General features: G+C 56.8%; 2 protein-coding genes across 3 annotated transcripts; one reads left to right on the forward strand and one right to left on the reverse strand.

Moving 5' to 3' along the window:
* The first annotated feature begins 5 nt into the window (after positions 1–5).
* PSMD8 (proteasome 26S subunit, non-ATPase 8) lies at positions 6–8,307 on the forward strand. The gene is made up of 7 exons (XM_005310520.4): positions 6–199; positions 2,797–2,869; positions 3,271–3,373; positions 4,549–4,714; positions 5,353–5,453; positions 6,840–6,951; positions 7,626–8,307. Exons 1-7 carry the CDS (start codon positions 44–46, stop codon positions 7,761–7,763), a joined length of 849 nt encoding a protein of 282 aa, XP_005310577.2. The 5' UTR covers positions 6–43; the 3' UTR covers positions 7,764–8,307.
* Positions 8,032–18,741, reverse strand: GGN (gametogenetin). 2 transcript variants are annotated; one of them, XM_065571344.1, is made up of 3 exons: positions 18,593–18,741; positions 12,409–14,752; positions 8,032–11,353 (listed from the first exon to the last, which is right to left on the reverse strand). In XM_065571344.1, the coding sequence occupies exons 2-3, from the start codon at positions 14,736–14,738 to the stop codon at positions 11,224–11,226; spliced, it is 2,460 nt and encodes an 819-aa protein (XP_065427416.1). In that variant the 5' UTR covers positions 14,739–14,752; positions 18,593–18,741; the 3' UTR covers positions 8,032–11,223. The 2 variants fall into 2 exon arrangements, with proteins under 2 accessions (XP_065427416.1, XP_005310606.2); XM_005310549.4 differs by lacking the exon at positions 18,593–18,741 and adding an exon at positions 15,475–17,681.
* Positions 18,742–19,440: the final 699 nt, after the last annotated feature.

Here is a 19,440-nt window from a genome sequence, read left to right on the forward strand (position 1 = left end):
GGCGGCCGTAAAGGGGGCGGCGCCGCGGCGCGGCTGCCGATTCATGGCAGCGATGGCGGCGGCCGGGCTGGTGGTGAACGGGGCGGACGCGGCCGCGGGGCTGAAGGCGGCGGCCGGGATGTACGAGCAGCTCAAGGGCGAGTGGAACCGCAAGAGCCCGAACCTCAGCAAGTGCGGCGAGGCGCTGGGCCGCCTCAAGGTGCGGGGGGGCGGGGGGGAGCTGGGGCCGGGGGGGCAGGATCGTGGGGGGGGGGAGCTGGGGCCGGGGGGGGGAACTGGGGGAGCGAGCTGGGGGCAGGGGGGGGAGCTGGGACCTGGGGGGGCAGGATCGTGGGGGGGGGAGCTGGGGGGGAGCGGGAGGGAGGACGACGGGGGAGGGTCGGGGGGGTGGGGGGAGCTGGGAGGGGAAATGGGGGGTGGGGGGAGGGGAAGAGAGGACGTGGGGGGGTGTGGGCCGGGGGGGGAGCGGAGAGGGAGGATGGGGTTGGGGGGAGAGGACGAGGGGAGGGGGAGGAGCTGGGAGGGGAGATTGCGGGTGAGGGGAGGGGGAGAGAGGATACGGGGGGGCTGTGGGCGGGGGGGAGCTGAGAGGGAGGTTGGGGGGAGGAGCTGGGAGGGAGGATGGGAGTGGGGGGAAGTGGAAGAGAGGACGTGGGGGGGAGGATCGGGGGGTGGGGGGAGTTGGGAGGGGAGATGGGGGGGTGAGTTGAGGGGAGGGGGAGAGAGGACGTGGGGGGGCTGTGCTCTGTGGGGGGAGCGGAGAGGGAGGATGGGGTTGGGGGGGAGATGGGGGGTGCAGGGATAGGGAGCCTGACTGGGTGAGGAGTTTTGGAGCTGGGGAAGGGGCCGGAATCCCTTGATTTGTGGGGGGAGGCATCGGGTCTGGACCCCCCTTGCCCAGGATGGGGCTGGCGCAGGGAGAGGAGCCCACTCCTCTGCCGAGGGGGAGGGTGGGGACTGTTCTGCCGCTGGAGGGGGAGCTGGGGAGCCCAGCCCTGGGGGCAGGGGAGAGAAATTCTGGAATCTTCTAGTGGGGCACCAGGGGGAAGCCTGGAAGCCTTTAAGCTGGAGCGATTGGGATGCCTTAATGGGGGCCCTTCACCCCACTTTTCCCCATTGGGGCCCTGTTGTCATGCTCTAGGAGCTGGCATCTCTCCATCCCCTGGGTTTAGCTTCGCTCCTCTGTACCACCTTCGGCTTCACCCCTGTGATTTTGCCACTGCCCCGGTGGAGGGCAGGGTAGGAGGCTGGTGGGGATCCTGGTCGGTCTTTGGCGGGGTGCTTGTCCTTACGGAGTAGTGAGGCTGGATGGCAGGCAGGCCAGGGAGAATTGGGACTGCGGGTTAGTTGGGGAGAGGGAAATGTCATCCGGGAGGCAGTAGGAAAGAAGCCCTATTGGAGGGCGGCATGTCTTGTATGCATGGGTCCAGGCAAGAATAATAATGTGGGCATCCAGTGTGTTGTAAAATCCTCTGGTCCTGGTGTGGCTGCTGCTTCCTGAACAGAGTCTGGGTCCCAGCAGAAGACACTGTATCTCCTGTGCTTCTGTAGGGTCCCTTGGACGGAACGATCCCAGAACACTGTGTGCGAAGTCCACTGAAATGCAGCCACCTCTGGGGTGGTAGCTGTTGAGCGACCCCATGGCAGTGTAGCACGGTAGCTTAAGACATGGGAGGTGAAGAAGAATCCTGTATCGGACTGAAGGCGAGCAGAATTTAGGGAGGCCAAGATGGAACTTGGAATCTGAGCTGGAGCGTGGCCCAGTTGATTCCTTCTTAAAATATGTCTGAGAGATTTGGTGAATGATCCTCAAAGTGCCTTTTTTCCAAGGAGACTTGGCACCTTTGTCTCCACCTGAGCAGGCCGGACCCTAGAGCTGTACCCCTGTGTCAGAAATGGCGTGGGGGAGAGAATCGTGGGATCCTGCAGGAGGTGGGGTTGGTGAGTCAGAAGGTGTTGTCTGCTTCCCACGGGCCATTTGTGCCTTAATATTTACAAATCTCTGCACAAGTGCTGCTGTCGTGCCCGCTAAGTCGCTAGTCAGCCCAGTGCGCCAGCATCATGCTAAGGTAGGATTGAGGGGAACCCAAGGTTGAGGCCACCTGTTAAAGATCCCAAGGGACTGTTGGTAAGAATTGGGGTGTTACCCAGGTTGGAATTCAGCCAGGGTTACTGGGTTAATTACATCCTGCCTCCTTACATTCCTGACCACCGCCGTCTCGGTTAAATGTTGGGTTCTTCTTCACTTCCTGCCCAAAATTGTGGTGCTGGTAAGTGGCTGTAGCGTTCCACCCCAGAAGTGGCTGATGTGAAGGAACCCCTGGTATTGCTGTAAGCGTTTGAGGCTTAGGATCAGTCGAACTGAGCGCTTTGGAAAGTCCAGCTTTAAACCGAAAGCTGTTCTGCACCTCAGCTGTAGCAGGGCTGGTGCTCCACCGTCAGTGTGCATTTGTTAACGCTTCGGTTGAACGTAGCACTGCTGAAAGGGGCGACCTGAGCGATACCGAAGGCTTCTTTGCCCCCAGGACAGGTACAGCCAGCGTAAGCACGCCTGCTGTCCACCCCATCCGCCAAGAGGGGCCCAACCTGGCAACTCCGTTGCCAAAGACTCTGGTGTACTCAGCCTTAGCCTGCCACCCAGTTGTGTTGAGGGAGTCTCCCATTGTGGCCACCTGTGCTGCAAGGAACTGGACTGAGCCCCATTGCATTCAGGCCCCACGGCCCTTGGTGGAATGCTACGTCTTGGTTGTCCTAGCGTCCGGTCTCGTGTAACGCGGCTCTGCTTTTCTGTTCCAGCTAGCCCTGCTGGAGCTCAACTTCCTGCCTACTACAGGCACGAAACTGACGAAGCAGCAGCTTATATTAGCCAGTGAGTATCCTCTCTGCGTTCCCTAGAAGGAGCTTGTCCTGTCCTGTCTCTCCAACCCCCCCGTCCCTCCCCCAACTAGCAGGCCATGCAAGCTTAGCTGCAGTTTGTCTCTGTGTTGCGTGGCAAATGGCCAAAATGCACTGGGTCTGATATCAGCCTCCTGACGGATACTTCTAGTGAAAGGGCAGACTTCCCTGATGAAGGGGGCTGGCTATATGTGGCGGAGGGGGTTTCCTTCCTGACCATGGGCCCCTGGCGAATGAGATTTGTTCAGCCCTGGCGTCGCTGCAGTGCTGTGAATAGAAAAGGGAGCCTTTTGAGATCTCGGTCAGGCGAGAAGCCCCACTGCTCTCCGCCAGTCGAGCTCTCTTACTCTGCCTTTCCATCTCTCTCTGTGCCAGGGGATATTCTGGAAATCGGAGCCCAGTGGAGCATTCTGAAGAAAGACATCCCATCGTTCGAGAGATACATGGCTCAGCTGAAATGCTACTACTTTGACTACAAGTGAGTGTCGGACCCCCAGCATTTCGTAGCATAACCACTGACCCCTGTGGGATAGGAGACGTTCCCATCATATGATACCCGGGCGTACTGACCTCCTTAGACTTTCCTTGCTGGTAGTGTGAATACACATGGTTTGGTTCAGCTAGTCTGGTATATTGGATGCCAGTGGCCCCTTTAGTCCAAAATCCTGTCTCCTGCCACGCTGGATTGGATCCCGGTGACGCTCTGGTCCAATCTCCTGCTGCAGTGAATGGCTCAGATCAGTGGGCCCTCTAGTCAGGTATCCCGTCTCTGATAGCAGCCCAGGAGAGGTGCCCCAAACAAAACCACTGCACGGGCACAACACAACTAGCAGCACCGTGCTGTTCCCTGGGAGCAATCCTTTCCCAGGCCCTGGGTAAGTCTCCCAGATCTTAGTCCCCTTTTAATAAAGAATGTTCTAAACGGGTGCAAAAAAGCCAAACAGAAAAACTGAATTAGACCGAACCAAAAGCTTCCTGCTATCGCTCAAGGACTATGTTGAAATAATGCCTGTGAGCCAGAAAACATGGGCCCGAAATTAATAAACCAAAATTGGTGTGTTAGAAACTAGTCCTCATTGGTGGCCAAATTAATGAGGGGGTGGGCTATTCCACCTGTCATTCTCTTTTTTTTGGTCCTTAAAGAAAGAGATGGGGGCGGGGGAGAAAAGGGGGGATAAGCAAAAACAGACAGAGGCTACTGGAGCGAGCTTCATCCTAGCTGGTACCCCTGCACTCCTTCATCCTGCTCATGAGAGATGGCCAGGCCAGGGACAGGGGCCAGATAATAGCACCACCTCAGCCGCTACCTGGGATAAAACAGGATCAGACTTTAACAGCGGCGGCTCCAGCGAACATCTTTGCTTTTCCCAGAAAGGGGCGTTCTCGCCCACTGCTCTGTCAGCCGGCTGGAGGGAAAGGGATCAAGGGATGCTGCTAGAATGAAACCCTTATTTAATGCTTTACATTTCCAAGGCTTTCAGGGTTTTTCCTTCTTTTACCTGTACCAAAAGGGTAACAGGCTGCTTAATGGTGTGTGCGCCAGGGTACTAAGGAGGCTGAGCTCTCGGGATCCTTGTTTAATGTTAGACAGCGACTGGGTCTGTTAACATCTTTGGGCCTCTATTGAAATGAATACACGGCTGTTCCTTGTAGGGATGAGTTACCGGACTCTGCTTACAAGCATCAGCTGCTAGGACTGAACCTGCTCTTCCTGCTGTCCCAGAACCGCGTGGCTGAGTTCCACACCGAGTTAGAGAGACTCCCAGCGAAGGACATCCAGACCAACGTGTACATCAAACACCCCGTCTCGCTAGAGCAGGTAGCTCCCTCGGCTGCTCCCACCGCGGCCTGCTCGGCCTGCCGCTGGCCCTGCCGCTGCAGCGTTGGTGGCCTACCCCCTTTCTGCCCATGGCTTTGGGTTACTGTTGTTTGTGCCTGTTCTATGCATTGTTGGCCTTTCCGGCTTACTGTGGGGTGGGCTCAGTGGCTGTGTCACTGCATGGATGGGAGCCATCCAGCGAAAGCCTGAGGGGTACTAACACCAGTAGCATCTGCCTGGCAGCAGTGAGCCAACACCCCAGCCTGGGGCTAGGGGACACGGTGCTGCTACAGCTGCCAGCTTTTTGGATGAGCCGTAAAACAGACCCTGACCGCTTATGAAAGATTCCCAGCATGCTCTTGGGTAGAACTGGAGCATTATCCCTCGAAAAATACAGTGCCATCCTACTTCTCTCGCTGTTTCACTGAGTCCTAGCTTCTGGGCCAGTGTTGCTGTGCGCTGTTAAACAGCAGCCACGGTGCAGCCTAGAGGTGGTCGCATCTTAGCGGTGGGTGGAGGCACGTGCGTGCATGGCATAACTGCATTGGGGAGTAAGGTTAAAGTGGGCCTGGCTCCAGGAGCAATTAATCCAACCCCCAAGACAAACTCCTTGAATCTCTGTTTCTCTCCTGGGCTAGTACTTGATGGAAGGCAGCTACAACAAAGTGTTCCTGGCCAAAGGCAACATCCCTGCTGAGAGTTACACTTTCTTCATCGACATCTTATTGGACACCATTCGGTGAGTCTTTCTTTTCCTATTGGCTTCTTCGATCCACCCTCAGCGTGGGCTGTTAAAGGGAATCCATTAAAGGGAACCCAGAGCATGCAGGAAAGCACCTGATAAGATGAAGAGCAGCTAACAAGCTAGGGCATCGGCGTCTTGCCATCATGAATCGGTCCAGAGGAATTTATTTTCCCATTGGAACGCGTCAGGGAAATTGGAGTTTTTCCAAGTGACTGCAAGGAAGTGGCTGCAATGGAAGTGGCTTCTCTTCCATTAGGTGTATTATGGTAGCACCGAGGCGCCCGAGTCATGGATCGCTGTGCTAGGAGCTGTACAAACACAGAACAAAACCCCTGGCCCTAAGAAGCATACAATCTAGCTGCTGTGAAACAAACTCACATAGGTAATAGCATGTAATACGTACTTCCTGTAACCTCTTAGCACTTTCCAAATCACCATCCCCTCCCGCCCAGCACATGCCCACAGCTCAGAAAGGGCTAACCTCAGGGAGCCCAAGCATGGAACAACCTAGGATCTGAGAAAGTTAGGAGCGGCTGGAATTCAAGGGTGGAGGGAGATACTTTCGACTGGAAAGTAACTGTGTGAATCCTGCCACAGCAGTATGGCAAAAATTCTCCTAAGTGCCCACTGATTCTGGGTGACCCACCTGAGCCCCCTTTTCAAAGGGCCCTTTAAAATATCTGTCCATATCTGTGGTGTTTTTCTGGTCCCTTTTATCATAGTGTCTGAGCACCTCCCAGGCTGTAATGGATTAATCCTCACATCCCCCCTTCTGGCAGGGCTGTTATCCTGTTACAAATGGGGAAACTGAGGCACTGAGTGATCGAGTTCACACAGCAAGTCTGTGGCTTGTGTTTCGGCCAGACACCGGGTCAGGAAGGGATTTTTTTTCCCCCTCTTTCTGGTGTGGGTTCCCGGCCTGGTTTATCTGGGTCTATCTCAGTCACTTCACTGCCATTGCAGGGGCCTTGGGCACTGGTGCCCTCCTCTGGCATACAATAGTCTAGTCTTCTATGGGCTGAGATACTTTGGTCTCATGTTAGCATGCTGGTGCTGGGTGGGGCTGATGGCCTGTGCCAGACAGGTCAGACCAGCTGATCTAGTGGTCTAGTCTGGCCTTAAACCCTATGACTCTGACTCAAAGGAATTGAACGCCAGTTTCCTGAGTCCCAGGCTAATCCCCTAACCACTGGGCCATCCTTCCTTGTCTCAAGTTGGGCTCTCCAAATCACCCCATGTGTGTGAGCCTCTTGGCCTAGCCGCCTTCCTCCCTGCCTGTAGAAATCCAGTCTTCCAGCCCGTTGAGTTCTGTTGCTGCTGTATGTCTCGTGCTGTTTTCGAAGGCAGAGGTCTAACCACCTTGTTCCCCTCTGGTGTCAGGGATGAAATCGCTGGCTGCATTGAGAAGGCTTATGAGAAAATCCTCTTCAACGAAGCCACCAGGGTTCTGTTCTTCAACACCCCCAAGAAAATGACGGAATACGCCAAGAAGGTGTGTGAGCCGCTGTCACTGAAGAGAACCCCACTGTCAGCTGACCTGCGGCCGTGTGGGCAGCAGAGTCCGACCTACTGGCTTTGTTGACAAGTCCATTTCTGCTACTCTTTATTCCTGCTAGTCCTTCAAAGCTGCCACAGCTCTGGCAGGCTGAGCCAGATTCGAGCCTGGCTCGTATATCGGCAGGATGGTTAGCCACTAGAGCTGGTGGGAATACAGGGCTGTTTGTTTTTCCCCACAAAACACTTGGGCCAAAACCCTCTATTCAAAACCAGTGCCGCAGTGCCTCATGGGAGTTGTAGTTTGCCTGTCTTTTGCTCCCCGCCTCCTCTGTGGGCCAGGCTTTCTGGTTGGACTACATCTCCCATGATGCACCACCTTCTCCCCTCTTGGTAAGGAGTGGTGAATTGCAGGAGTACCTGGCTGTGGTGTATCATGGGAGATGTAGTCCAGCCAGACTACGCGGTGGTTCTTAGGTTACGCCATGGGGATTTCAGATCTTATCTGGAAGGGTTGAACTGGCTGGGATTCCAGCCTTCGCCTCCAGGAAGGTGGATGGGTTTCAAGCAACCCTGTAAAGAGGAAATAACGCACAGCCTTGAAACCCATAAATCAGGAGAGGGCTTGAAACTCCTAAAATTCAAATAAAATGTGTTTTCCCTTTATTTTAGCGCGGTTGGGTTCTGGGTCCACACAACTACTACAGCTTCAGCAGCCAGCAGCAGAAACCCGAAGACACCACCATCCCGTCGACAGAGTTAGCTAAACAAGTCATTGAATACGCCAGGCAGCTAGAAATGATCGTCTAGCTGAGCTCCGCCAGGACTCTTTCCCCACCCCCGCCCTGGTCCCCTTGTTATTTTAGTGTCTTACTCCTGGTTCCCATCAACCTGTCCGTTTTTAAAACTATTTAAAAGGTTTCTCCGGGACAGCACAGTTTCAAAGTGTGAGCAGCCAGGCTGCCTCGTTCCTTTATGCAGAAATGTCCCATAAGCAGGGAGGGCCCTAAAGGGTCACACTGCTCTGGGCTTCTCTCGTTCAGCAGCATGGGTGGAGGGCAAGACCCTTTTAAAACCCTTCTAAACCCAAACTCTTCTCCATGTGGTGGACCCACTTTCCAGCCCACAGCCATTAACACCCGTGTTCTGGATGCTGTGGTACGGGTGATGGCCTCTATTCTACGCGCCTCTGTCGAGCAGGGTAGCGGGGGCACGTCAGATTCTAGTCAACAAATGGTTAAGCAGCCCCCAAGAGCCATCATTAAAGTGTTTTGCTTCGTATTCCCTGCTCCAGTTGTTGAGTCATTTAAAGGGACTGTGTCAGTTTAAATAAAACGATCGTTTCTTGTACAAATGCATTTCCTCGGTTGTGGTGGTACGGAACCCCCTGAGCTTAACACTGCATAACGTTAAGGTTGAAGAGAGTCGGGCACCCAGTTAACGTGACTGGGAAGCAGACATCTAACACTTTAGGTGGCTGTGAAAGGTCAGCTGGAAATCTCTGCTGCTCCCTGTTTGATCTTGTTTCTCTGGGCAATGAAATGAGACTGTAGAGGAAGGATGGTCTGGGGGTTAAGGTGCTTGGCTGGGACTTGGAAGACCCAGGTTCATTCCCTGCTGTGCCACAGAATCCCTCTGTGACCTTGGCCACTTCACCTAAATACACCTTTTGAGGTGCTGGGCCTCAATTCCCCCTCTAAAAGGGAGATCACAGCTCTGCCCTGCCTCAGGGGTGGCGCGGGGCTCTGGTACTACAGTGACAGGGACCATGTAAGTACTGTAGACAGCTAAGCCCTTTCTCTGGGTTCTCCAAGGCTGCAGGCTTCGGCTACAGCTAACACAGGGGCATGTTTATAGCCAGACAGACTGGAGGAGTTTTTTTGTCGGACTTAAAAATAAAGTAAATATTGGAAATATTTGTGTTTGTAAAATCTTCTAGAGTTAAAACCTAACCCCCCCAGCAGTCCTGGCTGGCTTCCTTAACAGTTTGGCAGCCTGGCTCTGCCCAAAACATTCCCATCAGGAATACCAGACCTTACCTTGCCCCCTCCTCGTTAAAACACACGAGTTTCAGCTGGGGCCCCTTTGCTGGGTCACCTTTCTCTGTTTTTCACATGACTAGACCGAAGGGAGTGGGTTTGGTACCAAGCCACAGGACTCTGTCTTCCCTTGGAATTCAGTATCAAATACAAACGCAACGGGCAGTTGTCTTAATTGTTCTGAGGGAGGGTGGTAATACCCCGCAAGGGGAAGGCTGCATGCATCAGATTACAGCCTTGGTGCGTGTAGGGGCTGCCGTGTCCAGCTGCAGAGCTCCCGGGGGAGGCTGTACAGGGCTGCACCCACCCGGCATACACTGGGGTGAAGGCCAGACGCCACAGGAGCCGTCCCCAGGTGCGCACCTTGCCCAGGCAAAAGCTGGTTCCTCCACGACTGAATTTCACCTTGAGTCTGAAGATGACTGTGAGCTGTCATCCTCATTAACAGAAGGGGAACAAACCAGCCATCCTCCTGCTTCCCTGTGAGGGCAGTTTCGAAGGACCTTTCGTTTATTAGCTCCCTGTCTCTCTAAAGCACCTTTGCACGGGCGCCTCTGTCACTCAGGTACTGCTGTCTGTGACGGCGACGGAGCAAACACAAATTGCAGCCGTTAAAAGTCAGGCGTCCTGCTGAGGCAGAAACTTCAGTGAACGGAGCAATGCAAATGTTTAGCTAAACTTTGGAACTCACCGCTATGTGGAAGTAGCGAGGCCCAGAGGTTAGCAGGATTTTCACAGCATGGACCTGGCAAAGCGGGTGTGAAATGCTATGTGGTCAGAAGTCACGCTTTTTGCACGGGTGTCAGTGACTGCACCGGAGAACTGCTTCCCGCTCCCCTGAAGCTGTTGCACGATGCTGCAAAGAAAAACTTCAACTTTCCCTCCCCCCACACACATTTTTCAGTGACCTTTAAGACTGAAAATGTGAAACGTAAGGAGGTAAGTTCATCCGGGATGGGGCATTTCTCCTTGGTCTGTGTTTGTACTAGCACGGCGGGGTCCTAGCGGCCGTAGCTGGCTGGCCTGGGACTGAGAACCGAAATAATAATGCCTCGCTCGTATCTAGCACTTCTCAGCAGTAGCTCTCAAAGCGCTTGACAGTCTAATGTATTTTATTACAGCCTCACAGCTGGGGAGAATCTCCCGGTATAACTATCGTAGGGGTAGCGGGGCACAGTGCCCCTGGCAGCTGGGCCGTTAGTCTGGAATAAAGTCACTTAGCCTGGAGTACCGACTCTGCTTTCATGCTGGAGCAGCGCCCGCACTGGAGAGGGAACAGCAATAGCAGAAGAACTATTTTTCTATATTTGTGCTGGGAAATCTCTCCGGGTGGACACGTGCTTTGAAGATTCAGGCCCTTTTCAAGATCGTAACCCAAACTGCAACATGAGGCCTGAATGTTTAACATGGAGGTTGGCCCTGGGCCGTTGCGTTTTCCCTCCTTGCCGCTGGGGCGGGCGGCTTCCTGGGTGGAGAACAGCTGGGACTCCTGCCTAGGCCATCCAGGAACTTGTGCTGGGCTGAGAGGTGGTTTTAGTAGGCGGGGGACAGCAAGACTGGAGCTTGCCCTTGCCTAGAGCTGGGCGCAGCCGGGCAAGCTTCCGCTCCCAACACGCAGCCCCGGCTACGCCAGTCCTGGGCCCCAAAACGTCCCTGTTACGCCGTTCCTGCCTGGTCGGCTCTGCCAATGCACCTTCAATTCACGCTTTGTGGTGTCTGTCAGCCGAGCGCATTGCATGCACCTGGGGATCCTCCCAACCCTCCATTCCCCCCACAAGCCCCCTGAGCACCACCCTCCATTCCCCCTCTATTTCAAGGACTCCCTGCACTGCCCCATGTCCCCAGGGGCTGTGTGTGCCCCCATCTTCCCATGGCACAGGCTGTATCCCCCATGTCCACTCCCCGCCCCCCCAGGGCCTCTGTGTGCAGCCCTTCCCCAGGCCAGGGTTCCTCTGTCATCGTCCCCCCCACATGGCATCATAAGGGGTGAGGATTGCAAGGGGGCTGTTTCCACCCACTTTAAGGCCCCTTTATATGGCCAGGAGCGGCCCAGGGGGGCCACTGTAGCTGAGAATCAGGCCGGCTGTCTCTGGGGTAGGAAAGTCACGTGAGGGGGAATTCACCCAAGATCTGTCCAGCTTGCTGCTGCTCCGGCGCGGATGGGCGCGTGAATGAAGCCAATCCACAGAACTGGCCCAATGTGGTTTATTGATGGGAAAATGGGGGGATTCTCAGTCGTCGTCTCCTGTCTGCTGCTCGTATGAATCCAGGAAGAACCTGGTACCGGCAACCAGTGATCCAGCCAGGATGGCAGTGGAGACCCAGGGCGGCTCAGCCAGGTGGTTGGCGGAGGGAGTCAGCCTACATTGAAGGGTTAAACGAGAGGACAGGCAGGGGCAGTGGTTTGGATAGGGCGGGCACTCAGTCATCGCTGATCTGTCCCCAGGCACCCAACCCCCAGTTCCACCACCTCTGGCAGCTTTTTCCATTCGGGGCACTGGCACAAGCCACGTCGGCAAACACACATTTTTGCCGGTGGGAGCTGCCTCTCCAGCAGGAGGGTTTGCCGGTCGAGTTCTATCGGCAAAGCTTCCTGGTGCAGGCCTGGTCCCGCTCCCCATCAAGGCGGGGTGGTATCGTCAGGAACAGAGCGCCAGAGACAGGCAAGACAAGATTTCCACTCCCCAGCTATCGGGGGGGTTGCTTGTCCGGCTAGCCCATTGTACACCAGTCCAGGCTGCTTCTCTGCGAGCGTGTGGCTTGAAGGGATTGCTAACGGGCTAGTGAGCCTTAGAACGTAAGAACGGCCATACTGGGGCAGACCAATGGTCCATCTAGCTCCACATCCTGTCTCTGACGGTGACCAGTGCCAGAACTTCGGGGGACTGGCTCCCTGACCATCCTCCTATTCAAGTCCAGCCAAGCTCCATGGTGGCTGAAAACTAGAGCTATCTCAGTGTGTGAAATTATTTACCTGGGATTTTCAACCACGACCCCCCTGGGCTGGACCTAGAGGTTATGGGTTCCCCAGTCTCCAAGGCCCAGGTCCTCAGGTATTTAGGCACCTACTTCCCATCAGGGCCGGCTCCAGGCACCAGCTTGTCAAGCAGGTGCTTGGGGCGGCCACTCCGGAGAGGGGTGGCATGTTCAGCTATTCGGCGGCAATTCGGCGGACGGTCCCTCACTCCGGCTCGGAGCGAAGGACCTTCCGCCGAATTGCCGCCGCAGATCGCGATCGCGGCTTTTTTTTTTTTGGCTGGTTGGGGCGGCCAAAACCCTGGAGCCGGCCCTGCCTCCCCTTGGCTTTGAGGATGTGGGGCCCGAGTCACTGACTCTCCTCCTTATGGAGGCAGGGCTGGGAGCAGCCGGCTCCGAGCGCTGGGGGTGTCTGGGATCCAGACCCCACGCCCACTCACCACGCAGAGATGTTCCTGGGCAGCTTCCTCTGATCCTGGTGCTTGCAGTAGCACTTCCTGGGGCACGAATCCATGATCTGGAACGGTGGCCAGTGGCGAGCGGAAGCCTGGGGCTTGTCGTGAGAGCCATCCGGACCCTGCTCTGAGGCCGCGTCCAGGCAGGGCTCAGCTGGGGCAACCTGTGGCTCCGGGGCTTCCCGCCCCTGCCTCTGCGACTTGATCTTCTGCGCTTTGGCCTTCGGCTGTCCGTGGGCCTTGAGCTTCTCCTGCGGCTTCTGGGTGGGGCTAGCTGCCACCTTGGGCTGCCACGTGGACCGGGACTGCAGCTTAGTCGTGGCCTGTTTCCTTGCCTTCGTCCTGACGTGGCCTGGCGCCCCTTTGGAAGCGCTGCTCTGCTCCAACACTGCCTGGCGCTGAGCTCCCGCGAGGCACGTCGGCACTGGAGGGGCAGGGGTGGGAGGAATGGCCTCCTGCCCAGGCAAGGCCATGGGTTGGTCCTCCCCTTTGCCAGGCTGGACTGTGCTGGCAGCTGCAGCCTCTGCCGAAGGCAAGGCAGGCGAGTCTGGTGTGGGTAGACCAGGAGCCCTCGCTGGTGGATTTGCCTCTGGGGACGGTGTCTCTGGCTTCCGCGGCTGGGTCGCTCCAGCTTGTGTTAGCTGCTCCGGCTCCCCCACGAAGGCAGGGCTAAGTTGAGGGGGTTCTCCGGGGGGTTCTCTGTTGGGACCTGGGTCCTTCCTAGTATCGTCAGCCAGCCAGGCCCTGACGGGCTGCGGGTGGCCCTCGTCCTGCCTCAGCTCGTCCAGCTTGGGGGCATTGCCCAAGAAGGACACCAGCCGAGACACGTCTGATCCGAACCTGGGGCTATTTCTGCCCTGGCCTTTGCGCCGCTGCGGGTACGGGGTTGGCACTCTGGGCTTCTGACCCTCCAGGCTCCTGAAGTTGAAGGAGGTGAGGTCATCCAGGATCTTGACCAGATGCAGCTGCTGCTTGGCCTGGCTCTGGGGCTGGGTGGCGGGTGAGGCCTGCTCCTTAGTGCCCATTTTCTGGAACTGCTCCAAAAAGGCCTGGGTCAAGGAGCTGAGATCCTCCTGATCTCTCCTTTCCAGCCCCTTGAGCGACGGCAGCTTCTCAGCCACCTTGGGCGACCCAGAGACACTGGACGGGGCCTTCTTCTGGGGACACTGCTTCAGGGCGTCGGCATAGGAGATGCCGGAGGAGATCAGGCCGGCCCGCTGCTTTATCGCCTTGACACTGGGCGGCCGCTGCCCAGGCTGGATGGTGACCTTGTACAGGAAGCTCAGGCCATGTTCCAGGAGGGCCTGTGCCCCCTCTGCATTCACCCCATCCTCCTCACTCCCCGGGGGCTCCTTTGCTCTGCTGCCCCGGGTCTTGGCCTGGCCGGTGGGCGACTGGCAGGGACTGGTGGGTGCCTTTGAGTCGCCGTGGCTGCCGGGTGAGCCTTCCTCATGAGGCGGGGGCTGTCTCTTCCCTCCTGACACGGCCAGGGGCCTTGGGGGAGCTGTCCTGGTCGGGTTCCTTTCTGCTGCATCGTTAGGCCCGCCCTCGTCATTGGGCTTCGGAGCATCCGAACGGGCAGGGCTGTCCAGGACTGAACTCTGTGTCTGTGTCTTGGTCAGGGCTGGTTGGCTGCAGCCCTCTGGTCCCGACGTGCCCTTGGGCGCGCCGATCTCCTGTGCCCGCTCCAGCAGCACTGGGGCAGCGGCACTCTTGCCTGGAAGGTCGCCCTGGCCTCCTTGCTTCATGATGGAAACGGTCTCCCCTTTGCTCTTCCCCTTGGGTGCTGTCTTTTTGGACCTCAGCAAGTCTTGCTCGGGGGGCGGGTTTTGAGACCCGGATGTCGCCTTCTGGCCCTTGGGTTCCCCTTGGTGGGTGCCTGGAATAGCCAGTGCTGGGCTCGGCTCCTTGCCCAAGCTGGCATCACCACTTAGGCAGGTCAATCCGGCTTCCCCTGCCTTCCCTCGCCCCAATTCCGGAGCGGAGTCATTGTCTCCAAGGCCTGGATCTCTGCTGAGGCTGCTGGAATTCTGAACCCACATGGAAGACAGCTTGAGCTTGGATTTCTTGGAGCAACTCTTGCACATCTCTGAGGAATCCGCCTGCTTTCCTCTTCTCCCTGGCTCTCTGTTGCGTGGCTGGGAAGGCTCTTTCGCTGCAAAGGTTTCGGGACGAGGTGGGAGGGCTCCCGATTCGCTCCCGGCCCCGCTCGGCCTGCCAGCCAAGCACCCGTCGTCCGCTCCTGGCTTGCCTTCCTTGTCTTTGCCCTGCGCGGGGTCTACGTCTTGGGAGGCTTCCGACTGCACGTTGCCCATTTTCGACGTTCATCCTGTGAGCGGGAGAAGAGAGAATGACAGCGCGGCCTAGCAGATGAAGACTTGGGAGGTGTGCAATCGAGTCTCACCTCTGCCACTGGCCTGTCAGGTGACCTTGCCTAAGTACTGTAGCTTCTCCTCTCCAGGCTTCTGATTCCCCTCCCTGCCCTTGTCTAGTTAGATGATTAACTCTTGATCTAATGGGTCCCTTCTGGCCATAAGCTCTGTGAATCTTGTGGACAGAGACTGTCTCTTCCTAGCACAATTGGGCCCGGAGGGCTGGTTATTTATCTATCTACCGAAGGTACTTATATGAGCCCTGCCCCACTGCATCTGAGCCCCTTGCCATCTTTAATGGATTTATCCTCCCAACACCCCATTGTACAGATGGGGAAACTGAGGCACGCCATGGATAAGACCCAGATAGATCCTCACAGGGATTTCAGTTAGTAGGAGTTAAGGCCCCTAAATCCCTTTGAGGATCTGGCCCTAAGTGACCCCAAGGTCACACAGAGCCTCTGTGGTAGAGCAGAGACTCAAACTCAGGTCTCCAAGTCCCAGGCTCTTGCCCTAACGCTTGGGCAACCCTTCTTCTCTTGGGCGGAGCGAATACGCCCTTCTGGAATATACACAAGAATTACAATGCTAGTAGACAACCGTTCCAGCTGAGCACCTCATAGAGAAAGAAGGGGCACATTTTTAACAGGAAAGGCAATTAGCCAGTGGAACAACTTACCAAGGGTCAAGGCGGATTCTCCATCCCTGGCCATTTTGAAATCAAGACTGGCTGTTTTTCTAAAGGATCGGCTCTAGTTCAAAGAGGAATTAATCCAGGGCCGTCCTATGCCCTGGGCTATGCAGGAGGTCCGACTCCTGGCCTTAGAAGCTATAAATAGTAATGAATTATGCCACCCGGGTCACAACAGCCACCCCCAGTTTACAGAGGGGGAAAATGGGGTGAACCAACTTGCTCGAGAGAAGAGAGCAAAACTGTCACCCAGGTACTATGAGACGGTAGGAAGGTTAGACACAGACGTGGGCAGGATCCGAAGCCTATTCAAATCCAGGGGAAACTTTCCATTGACCTCAGTGGCCACTGGATGAGGCCCAGGCAGAGTCACCATCCCCAGGGTTGCTCATTTTGCCTTATTTCAAAGGCAGATTTTTAAACTAACTCCCTCTAGCAAAGGGGATTCCTGTTATTCTTATTAGGTGTATTATGGTAGCTCCTGGGAGCTCTAGGCATGGACCAGGACCCATTGGCTATTAGGTGTATTATGGTAGCACCAAGGAGCCCCAGGCATGTACCGGAACCCCACTGCGCTAGGTGCTGTACAAATACACAACAAAAAGATGGTCCCTGCCCCCCAAAGAATTTACAAATGGGGTTCCACCCCTGGTTTGGGGTGCAAAGGATATTTTATAAAGAGAAACTTTTTAGGGTCAATGTTGGGTTAAAAAAAGCAAGTTCGATTCTACCCTAAATTACACTGGTGTAGCTCAGGAGTGACTCCACTGCAGTCAAGTTACACTGGTGTAAACCCAGCATAAGGGAAATGATAATCAAGCCCCCTATATAATCATCACAGGAGCTGGTGAAAGATAGGGAGGCAGTGTTGCCTAGTGGATAGAACCCTGCCCTGGGAGTCAGGACACCTGGGTTTTATTCCCGGCTCTGGCTTGCCAGGTGCCCTGGGGCAAGTTACTTTCCCTCTCTTGAGCCTCAGTTTCCCCATCTGTAAAATGGGATAATGAGCGTTTTAGGTATAGTGAGAGTGCTTTTGTACAGCACGACATACAAGCTAGGGATTGTTATGGGCGATTAACACGCTAGATTGTTACAAATTAAAAATCTAATTTCTTCCCCCACCCCAATCCTCACCTTTCTTCAAGCCATTTTTTTTTTTTAACCTGGGGAAGAGGTGGTGGTTTGTCTGTTGTTTGCATTTCTCTTTGCTTGGTAGAGACCTTTTGTCTCGGGGTTCTCCCACGAGGGGGCAGCTGAGCTGCACTGCCAATGGGGGGAGAAAGGTTACTTGTTTACAAAAAGAAACTGGAGAAGTTTGGTGATTAAAATTAAACCTGGCAACAATTAGGCCGCTGGTGTGCTGGGACCACCGGTCGTCACTCAGACCACTGTGGTCTGTTTCCTTGTACTCTCCTGTCTGTCTGTCTGTCTCCACCTGCTGTCTCTTACATTGAGAGTCCTTTGGGGCAAGGCCCATGTGTTTGTTGTGTGTTTGTTCAGTGCCAGAGATTCCTAGGCACGACAGTGATACAAATAAACAATAATATAATGGGAACAATTTCTGCTGAGGCTTAGGTTCTGAAAAGCTGGTTTTTAACCAACCCCTCCACTCCCCGTGTTAACCCACATTTTACCTTTTAAATATCTAGCTGAATTATTATGAATGTATTGACTCCTATTATGTGTATTCTAGGCCAACAGAGATGGGGAACCCATTGGGATGGGTGCTACAGGGTAAGAGACAGTCCCTGCCCCCCAAGAACTTACAAGCTAAAGAGACAAAGGGTGGGAGGGGAAACTGAGGCACAGAGAGGTGAGGGACATGCTCTAGGGCACCCAGTATGTCAGTGACAGAGCTGGGAATAGAACCCAGGAGTCCTGAGTCACTGAACGCTAATTATTATTGGATCATTCTATAAGTCTGGCTCTCCATCGTTCTCCTGTCTTGACACCAGGGTTGAAAATGCTGGGGACTAGAGTGCCACCTACTGATGAACGCACATCCCCCCGGGGTAAGAAAATGCCTTTTCCTCCAGCCGCCCGTATCTACCCCAGCCGCTCGTTCCTGAGCGACCCGCCTCTGCCCCCAAATCCACAGGGAAACAGCCTTGGAACCACCCCCTGACTTCAAGCTTAATGCTTCTGCTGCCTGCCACCTGGGTACTGCCCCAAACGCAGACTGCCCCCAGATCCCTGCCCTGGCTCATAACCTCCGACCCCCCCCGCGGTTAGTGCCCCCGACTCCCTCTCCAGGTAATGTCCCCTTCCTGCCCTAACAGAATAATGTCCCCGACCCCTCCCTCAATTAATGCCCTCCAACCCCTCCCCTCCGACATCTCCCCCGGTTACTGCCCCAACCCCTTCCGTCCGACCCCTCTGCCAGTAAATTACCTCTGACCCCTCCCCTCCAACCCCTTCTCTGGTTAATGCCCCCCCCCCCCTTGACCCCTCCCCTCTGACCCGTCCCCCAGTTAATGCCCCTGCACCCTCCCCTCTGACCCCTCCTGTGGTTAATGCCCCTGACCCCTCCCCTCTGGCCCCTCCCCCAGTTAATGCCCCTCCCCTCTGACCCCTCCTCTGGTTAATGCCACTGCACCCTCCCTCTGACCCCTCCCCCAGTTAATGCCCCTGCACCCTCCCTCTGACCCCTCCCCCAGTTAATGCCCCCTGACCCCTCCCCTCTGACCCATCCCCCAGTTAATGCCCCTGCACCCTCCCCTCTGACCCCTCCTGTGGTTAATGCCCCCTGACCCCTCCCCTCTGACCCCTCCTCTGGTTAATGCCACTGCACCCTCCCTCTGGCCCCTCCCCCAGTTAATGCCCCCTCCCCTCTGACCCCTCCTCTGGTTAATGCCCCCTGACCCGTCCCCTCTGACCCATCCCCCAGTTAATGCCCCTGCACCCTCCCCTCTGACCCCTCCTGTGGTTAATGCCCCCTGACCCCTCCCCTCTGACCCCTCCTGTGGTTAATGCCCCCTGACCCCTCCCCTCTGACCCCTCCTGTGGTTAATGCCCCCTGACCTTTCCCCTCCAACCTCTCCCCTCTGACCCCTCCACCCGGTTAATGGCCCCTGACCCCTCCCCTCTGGCCCCAGCCCGCACTCACCGCCCGGCCGGGGGCTCTGTCCGGGGGCGCAGGGAGCGGCCGGGTCGGGCCGGAACCGCCGGGAGGCTGGAACCCAACGGCCGCGAGCCCCCTTCGAACCCCGCCCCCTCAGAACCCCCGCGAGCCCCCCGCCCCCTCAGAACCCCCCACATCCCCCCTTCGAGCCCCGCCCCCTCAGAACCCCCCTTCGAGCCACGCCCCCTCAGAACCCCCGCGAGCCCCCCGCCCCCCTCAGAACCCCCCCACATCCCCCCTTCGAGCCCCGCCCCCTCAGAACCCCCGCGAGCCCCCCGCCCCCTCAGAACCCCCCACATCCCCCTTCGAGCCCCGCCCCCTCAGAACCCCCGCGAGCCCCCCGCCCCCTCACAGCCCCCCCACAGCCCCCTTCGAACCCCGCCCGCTCAGAACCCCCCCACATCCCCCCTTCGAACCCCGCCCCCTCAGAGCCCCCCGCCCCCCTCAAAACCCCCCTTCGAACCCCGCCCCCTCAGAACCCCCGCGAGCCCCCCCGCCCCCCTCAGAACCCCCCCACATCCCCCCTTCGAGCCCCGCCCCCTCAGAACCCCCGCGAGCCCCCCGCCCCCCTCAGAACCCCCCCACATCCCCCCTTCGAACCCCGCCCGCTCAGAACCCCCGCGAGCCCCCCGCCCCCTCAGAACCCCCCTTCGAGCCCCGCCCCCTCAGAACCCCCGCGAGCCCCCCGCCCCCTCAGAACCCCCCTTCGAACCCCGCCCCCTCAGAACCCCCGCGAGCCCCCCGCCCCCTCACAGCCCCCCCACAGCCCCCTTCGAACCCCGCCCGCTCAGAACCCCCCCACATCCCCCCTTCGAACCCCGCCCCCTCAGAGC

Source organism: Chrysemys picta, chromosome 17 (assembly GCF_011386835.1).
Source record: "Chrysemys picta bellii isolate R12L10 chromosome 17, ASM1138683v2, whole genome shotgun sequence".
NCBI lineage: Eukaryota > Metazoa > Chordata > Testudines > Emydidae > Chrysemys > Chrysemys picta.